At 33.8% G+C, this 8618-nt stretch overlaps 1 protein-coding gene across 1 annotated transcript; it reads right to left on the reverse strand.

The window, feature by feature from the left end:
• Window positions 1–276: 276 nt before the first annotated feature.
• Window positions 277–7660, reverse strand: LOC129570870 (protein NDRG3; the record flags this gene model as incomplete). Its single annotated transcript, XM_055450593.1, has 6 exons — window positions 6614–7660; window positions 3842–3928; window positions 1041–1234; window positions 857–977; window positions 498–719; window positions 277–415 (listed from the first exon to the last, which is right to left on the reverse strand). Coding segments are annotated over exons 1-6 (963 nt in total), but the record flags the coding sequence as incomplete, so codon positions are not given.
• Window positions 7661–8618: the final 958 nt, after the last annotated feature.

Consider the following 8618-nt stretch of genomic DNA (forward strand, 5'->3'; position numbering starts at 1 on the left):
TGAGTTTCCTTCATATTTATCCACTTGTATTCAGTTTTTCTGGGTGTCTCATAACTGGACCAAAATTTTTTTGGGGCCAAAAAAAAAGTCCTCACAAAATTGGTCAAATTTTTTTTCGAGTAACTGGAATCAATAAACTTTCATCGGAAAAAAGTTGCGTCTGGACATAAGCTACATGATAGAACTCTAACTTTCCATTTTTGAAAGCCACAGAATTTTTTTAAAATCTAAAACAAAACCCGTCTCATAACTAGACCATCTCCCTTAAACATTTACATATACGGCAAAGTAAAAGATTGAACGAGGGAAATATACCTGAGCCAAATCATGATTTCGCTCTTCGGGATTTCGTCCAAAATGATGCCACATCAGATAATCCACGACTCCTTGAGTCATACCCTTTGATCTCAAATAACTGGAAAATATGTATTAATTGTTCAATTTTTATTCCATCAATTGAAATGATACCAATCAAGACTGTATGGAGAAATTCATACCGTGCATTGAAGCTTTGATAACCCCATTCCATCCAGCCAGATGTTGTTGAGCTACAGTTTATAAGGCACAAAGCACCAACTTTATCACTGTGGTTCAGTGCAAATCGTGCCAATATATTCGCACCAGCTCCAACACCGAAGCCAATCATCGTTTTCAGGCCAAAATGCGACATAACAAATAACAGCTGGGCTGCCAATTCATCCATCGTTGGATACACATACCTAAACGGTAGATATAGAATATAGAAATGAACCTCTCATCCAAGCAAGCATATTTGAATTTGTACATGATGAAGCGGCCAAATGAATCCTCCAAAGAGACTAATATAAAATACTATGGCAGCAACTAGACTACTTACTCTTCGGGTAGACTTGGTGCACCCTCTTCTTGTCCTGGAGCAGTAACATGATAAACGCAAAAATTCTCTAGCAATGATCGCATAGTTGGGTAGTTGAAAAATCCAGCAAAACTTGTTGCATCTGAGAAGTGTACACGAAATTTCATGTAAAGTTCATACTGAATGACAAACCGTGTTTACATACAATTCAATCCCAAGTCATGATAGGTTAAAATGGCCGGTTTCGATGTATCACCTTGGACGGCCACCAAAACCTCTCCTTTGTCGGTAATTACACGTTGCATATCGCAATTACCGCCCAATGAACCACGTCCATTTGAGAATTGCAACTGCACCGAACGTAACTCTATATCATCCATCGGATCAACTGGCATATTGCTATTTAGGACAAACAAATTAGGGGAAAATGTGGTTAATTATTATCGGTTAGCTGCTGTTTCACCTGAAATTATCTCACAAAATGCTCAAGACTCGTATACAATGAACATTTTCTTCTTTCTATTTATCAAGTAAATCCCATTTACTGTTCGTCCATCCTTGATATTTTATTGTATTCCACAATACGATTTTTATACGACAACCCCGATTTGATATTAAATTGGTAATTTTATTGATTTTTTTCTATCATTTTAAGTACTATGCAAATCGTTACACATGTACTTCGTTACTGTGTGTATACCGCGTTACGTATCTAAATTTTCTGTAAATATCATTCCAGAATATGGTTTTAACATTATTTTTGCGTATCAATTTTTTTTCCATTTCAACAGTATCCGCTTTTATCGATTTGTCCATCATGATTTCTAATAGTTGTAAAATTCATCATTTTTTACATGATAAGGAAGAAAACACGAGTCCGTTATCAAAGAACATTAGAAGTAATTTGATTATTGTAAATACGATTACAACGTATTTCATGTGCAGATCCCGTGCAAATGTCCCATTTCTCCATTTTCTACTTGTATCCCGTTTAGTTTTTTTATATCAGCCTCTTGTCATATGATTGAGAGAAATACATAAAATATCTTTGTCTAGTGAGGGGGAGGAATAGTGAACCATTTTAATGTTTCCCTTCTCTTGTGAGGTCATTGTATTTACATGGAAAGTGGTTTGTTCCCAAACATTTCGACTGCAAATAATACAGCAGGGAGTGTTTGCCGTTGACGACACGATGGCGCGTTACCCGTAGCAACTTCAATCGCAAACATTTAACAATTCGCTGTTTTATGCTATTTCATGATAAATTAACGACTTTGCTCTCGCAAATGAACGCATTCGCGGTATAAACCTGTCAAAGTGAATTGGAACATTTTTTTTGTTTTTGCTTTGTAATTCACACTTTGCTGTTTTGTCTCTTTTATGTACAAATTTTTTGGTGTGAATGAATTGGAACGGCAACACTACTATTGAAATATTGGCGTTCTTTTTCTGTTGAAGCATTGATTATATAACTCATAGCATTCTCGACAGTAGTAGTAGCTATTCAACAAATTGGGTACAAGTCACATGTGAAGCAAATATCCGAGCAATGCAAGACAAACTCCTTAAAATTGCATTGACCACAACATGCTTTGTTATAAAACGGAGCCCAATTGTAAAATTTGATTCAATTTATGATCCTTCCTAAGTATGAGTGCACAATCTATTAAACATATATTGACTAAAAATCAACGTGAATCGAACCAAAGTACATTGCATTGCACATCGCCAGAAATTTGTACAACTCAGGTCGTATGCTTCCGAATAGGCGTTATAAAAGTCTAACGTTTTTTGTTTGTTTGAACATTTGCCAGTTTTTTCATGCATTATAATTTTCATTTAAATATTTGTTTGTGATATCAAGCTTTGCTTTCATTAACTTAAAATCCATTTATAAATATTGATATTTCATTTAGAAATGACGTCTATTGCTTTCCGCTTCATTTCATTTGTCATTTATCGATAAGACTTGGTTTGAATTTACCAAATTTTCGTATTTTCAATGAGTGGTATATATTTATTAAGAATCAATCATACATTTATACACCAATATTCCGAACATTTCACGTCACTTAACCAACATCACCTGAGTCGATGCTTCAATTCAGAATAATATTCATCATTATTTCTTCGCTGTAGGGCCTATAAAGTGAAGTGCGGTGTTCAAAACGTGTGGATTATACGTTTCACATAAGTGCTAATACTTTGAGTGCGGTTTATAAACATCATTGTAATACTTTGGTCGCCTCGGAGAAAAACATCGACAAATTCATTGTGATGATAATCAACAGATTGCATGCTTATGACGTGCATGTTAAACGTTCAACTCATTCACGTTGATTTTCTGGTTTCGACACTACAGTATTTGGTATTCGATTGAGATTTGAAAACAATCAATTAATTCCAGTCGATTAGAAGATGATATGAATGAAAAACAACAGTACAAAACATTCTGGTGACAGCTCATTACGAAAATGTTCGGTTTCACCATATTATTTACGACATTTTTCAATTATTATTGGAGTTTTATTCATTTCAGACATGCACAAATACATGATACTTGAAATTCAAATGCAAAATAAAGTTCATTTATCACTTTCAAATATTATCTAAATAGGCAGGCATGCTCTATTATTCTAAAGATTTCAAACAAATTTCAAGGAAATTTAAAGGGATTTAGAAATAAATCTCTCCTACTTCAACCATTCTACAATATATTTCGAAAGTATTTGTTACTCTACACTCCATTTCCGTAATGAATCGTCAAAATCTTCTAGACATTTGTTCAGTGGAAATCATAAGGTATAAAAAGACTATGTACATGAGTTTCGAGTTTTTTTGTTCTTTGATTGGTTTGACTCATGTAGGGTCTTCTGAAAATGTTGCTTAAAAGTTCTTCGAGCTATAATAATTTAATTGCATCATCAATGAGAGAAAAGACGACAAGAGTAATTGATTTAACTGGAATTGATGGATATGCTATGAGAGCGACGAATACAGACTTACCCAAGAAGTCGTGCCTCTTCGGCAGTATGCGTTGGTGCAGATGGCATCCTTATATTTTGTGTTTTTCCTGTTATACGCTCACGATCTCTGCAAAAATGTTTTAAATTTCATAACAAACGCTAAACTGCATGCATTGTAAATACATATTAAAACAGATCAAATAATCAATCACACAGGACTAAATTGAATTGAATCTAAATTTCTTCAAGAAATTCTCACTACGATACAAAGATAGGATTTATCCGTTCCCTAGAAATGTGCCAATTGACGATTAACACTTTAAAATAATAATAAATAATTGGCACCACGACAGCAATTGATTCTGATCTGTTTCAACAAGTACACATTTTAGTAAATATTAGGAATATGTATTGTTAGTTTAGAAGAAAAATTAGTCTAAATAGATAAAATAATAAAAATAATAATTAAGTCTTTAATGAAATGATTTTTTTTATCAATGATATGACTTCAAACAGCATTTTACGTTTCACATTAGTTAGCTTACATGATATGTATCAAACGTAAATAACTCTTTGACAACCGAATCAGAATGACTGGACATTTTAAATAGCAAATTCATGCTCGTTTCTAGAAAAATCAAGTTGAAATTGGTTGACTTTCATTTTTTTATTCCAGCTACAACACTAGCTTAACAGCCTGAAGATAGGATGCATAAATGTCACCTGAGCATAAATATAGTATTTTTGGGAAGATGAAGAATGCCCGCATCTTTTTATCAAATTTCAACATTGATCATAAGAGAAATATTGGGTTTGAAGAACGAGAAAAAGGCTAAGAATTTTCGACTTTGGAGGCGAACTACCAAAGCAGGTAGTGAGAAATTTCCGGAATTGAATTGTACTTTAATTGGAGGAAAAGTATAAAATCTATACCGGTCGTCAATGGGTTAAATGAAATAATTGTATGTTAGAGTTCATTCATTGTGGAATTAAATTTAGGCAAAAATGGCTATTTGTTAAAAAGTGAAATAAACACAGGATATTGCATTGTGTGGTGATTTTTAAATCGTGATCTTGTCTCTATTTTTCGACACAAACAGAGATGTTGTGGTTCCAAAATACTTACCACAAAATCTCTCTTATTTAGCAAATGAGTTTGAAGTGTAGTTGTAGCTTTGCAGATACGCATGTTCGTTATACGTTTGCAATTTAAACAAAAATAACCATAGAAAAACTTGTAGAATAGGTATTTTATTCTATAAATAATTGGCTTCATTTGGTTCTATTATCTATTAAAATTTATAAAGGTGGTGAAAAATTTCATGTTTTTAAGCTTTTTTATTCGATTAGAAGAATAGTAGGGCTGATGGCATTTCCCCGGATATGATAATCTTTGACCTCGAAATCGGTATCAATCATATTTGCCATTTTTATAGCACCTATGTTGTCATTTAACATGCACAATTACAATTAAAGAGTGTTTCGTTTCTGTCATGCAAATGTGGGGTCATATCGATAATCATGCCAGGATTTAGATAAATCCTCTACTATAATTTAGGAATTTTTACGAGTTCCATCTGGGTTCAATCCAAAAACACTAGTCAATACAATTTTTTTCGAAACGCCCATTCCAAACGCCCAGTCCTTGATTTTTGGTTTGGTCTCTAGATTTCAAAACGTTATATGAAATGTCTGTGTCGGAAATTGGATTCTAAGTTTTATTTTTTGGCCATTCTGACGTTTCGGTAACCACACCCTAAGTCGAATCCCATTTCTAGGTCATATTCGCTTATACTAACCTGCATTTGATAGCTGATGCTCATTCCTTTCAATCAATATACCACATGGCCGAACGCATTTCATATACCGTTTTTAGGTCTCAAGATCAAACCGAAAATCATGAACTAAGGACTCTCTTCTCTCTGAAGACACATTTTTCCACCTTCTGTCTACTAGTAAAGTCCCATATTTTCGTACATAGCGTATACGACCCAAATTCAAAGTGTCTTTTCCAAATTCAAGGCTATCCAGCATCCATTTTTACGCAATAATTTTTAGTAACTATTTCATTCTTAATAGAACAAGGAGTCACCAGATTTTACCACAATAATTTATCTAGAATGGCATACGTTCATTCTTACACTTCAACAAAATGTCAACGAATAATATATGATAGTTTTACGTTATTTGTTACGATTCCACTAAGCGATCGTATCCAAACAATGATTTGTCACCGAAAAAATGAACAATAGTTTTACAATGAATAAGTAAAATAGAGAATCGATTATCAATCTCCAATGATAATGGAGTGTAAAGTGGTGCAAAATATTTTTATGCCTAAGTTTGGTCGATTTCTGAGCTTGATAAGAAAATTCCTTATCCCAACTAAGTTTTTCCACAATTCTGCTGATTGGGTTGTGTTTTTCGGCATTGAAATCAACAATTTTTCATCATGACATCAAGATGAAAAGATTCTGGTCATTTTTCAGACTTTTTTACATACTTGGATCGCAATAAAAGTGCATTCAGATGGTAGTCAAGATTTTATGTAGTTGTATGGTTTCTATCGTGCCGTGCCGATGGTTTTCCTCAACTTTATTGTATTCATTGGATTAAAATTTTATTTGTTTTGACATAAAGATGGCAACGGACATGATCCGTGGGGCGGGCAAATTTTTTAGATCCCAGAAATCGACAACTTTCAGGCATAAAATTATTTTGATCCGTACTAGTAGAGTAGCAAGGCTTGCGTCTCTCTTTTTGCTGTTGCTGGATGTCAGTTTTCAGGGTGGTCGACAAGAGTTTTACTTACCTTGCGTTTGTGATAATGGGTCGTCCACCACGTGGCGGAACTAGTACCGCATCTTGTGGATTGCTATTTCCAATAGCACTGCCAATGACACGCTTAACCGTTTCGAGCACAGTCGCTGGCCCAGTTGGTTCAGTTGTCGAATTGTAAACGGAATTTTGTCCATTATTCAAGGACACATAGCCGCCCTCAAATTGGGGCATCTTAATTTGCACATTATTTTGTTACAACAAGCATCAGCAAGATTGCGCGATGTGGACAACGGCATAATTTTGAAGTTTCAGCAACAGAATTCGATTAGACCGACAACGTGCACATAAAGTAGAATGCATGCCAATGAAGAAGACAAATGGACCCAATATCATTTCAGGCAGATAAGTTTTATTAAGGTTTCGATTATTTGTTTTTTTTTTGTTTCGCAGTTACGTCGTTGTCAAAACCAACACAACATGAATTAAGAGAAAAAAGTAAATCAAAACATGTTTATTCATATAGCAATTTAGCAACGAAAAGTGGTGAATTTCTAGTGACACAAATGATCAAACGATTTCAAACCTACAAAATGCCACATCAAAACCAAAATGAAGAAAACTAGGCAATTTCCAATTTGTTTTACATAAACAGCCAAAATAAAATTTGCTACTATACATCAAACGCATTCGTTAGAAATAAACTATTGATCAAATATTGTCTGGAATAGCCAGCGATTACTGCTTAATGCATAAAAATACCCAATGTTTTCCAAGCGTTGTTTTTTCTGAACGCGATATAAAACTACAAATTGAGTTTATACTTCAACTAGTCTATTTTTTGCAAAAAATGTATGCTATCAAGCAGTAATCATTGGTTTGAACGGCATTCGCACTGAACATTTTCAAATATGTACAGACAATTGTATTGTGCTAACAGTATACTGCAGATGTTACTTGTAAAATGAACCATTTCAATTACAGTGGAACCTCGATTATCCGTCAGGCACTGGACCAGCACCTTGACGGATAATCAAAAGAGACGGATAATCGAGGTTTTCATAAAATAAGCCAAACCAATCAAAATTTCCATATAATTATTAGTTCATGATGAAAAATAGAGTGATGTAGAAAATATGTGACACCCATAGAACAAGAGAACAATTTATGGGTTCTCTTTCTATAACTGAGAAGAGAATAGTTAGAGTAAAAAATAGACGAATAAAGTAGCGAGCAAAAGTGACACAACTCAGCATTGAGCGGAAAAGATGTTTTTTTGCATTTTTCTTGCCACTGGAAAAAGATAGCGACTAGGTCTCCCACTCAATGCTGAGTTGTGTCACCTTTGCTCGCCACTTTATTTGTCTCTTTTTTGCTCTATTTTTTTCCGTCTCAGTTATAGAACAAGAACTCATAAGTTGTTCTTTTGTTCTATGGATGTCATATGTTCGATACGAAAATAGATTTGCTGCATTGTCCAATACGCAAAATGTTTTCGGTAGTATCGCCTTTGATTTCAAATGTACAAGCGAAACACAATTGATTCTGATTATGAATGTCATTCGGCGACATTATTCGTATGTTCAAGTGAAATGAACTGAAAAAAGAACTGAAAAAAATCCACTTCGGCAAGGTGACGGATAATCCAAGTTCCACTGTATTATAATTCAATTTTACATATCAACACATAGGTTCTGTTTTTAGTGATTACAAACTCGTAAACCGATTTGAATGCTTTTGCGTTCAATTTTATTTTATCATCATTTGGATTTAAGACTAATAATTTTCAACATGTTTCTTCGAAGAGGAACAAGTGTCTATAGAAATAGCTATAGAACTTTTTATTTCAAATTTAGATGTGAAATTTCGAAGAACTATTTATTGGAACCGATGACGTATAGTACCAAATAATGACATTTTACTGCGAACAAAATAAATTCGTTTTGTGATTTTGAAGAAAAAAATTATTCGGTGCGGTATTTTATTGCACAATGACATAGAATATCAAATAAACTGAAATAAACGTGCACATAATAAAA

The sequence above is a fragment of the Sitodiplosis mosellana genome, unplaced genomic scaffold (genome assembly GCF_009176505.1).
Source record: "Sitodiplosis mosellana isolate CC-2019 unplaced genomic scaffold, AAFC_SMos_1.0 Smas_scaffold_468, whole genome shotgun sequence".
NCBI classification, from domain to species: Eukaryota; Metazoa; Arthropoda; class Insecta; order Diptera; family Cecidomyiidae; genus Sitodiplosis; species Sitodiplosis mosellana.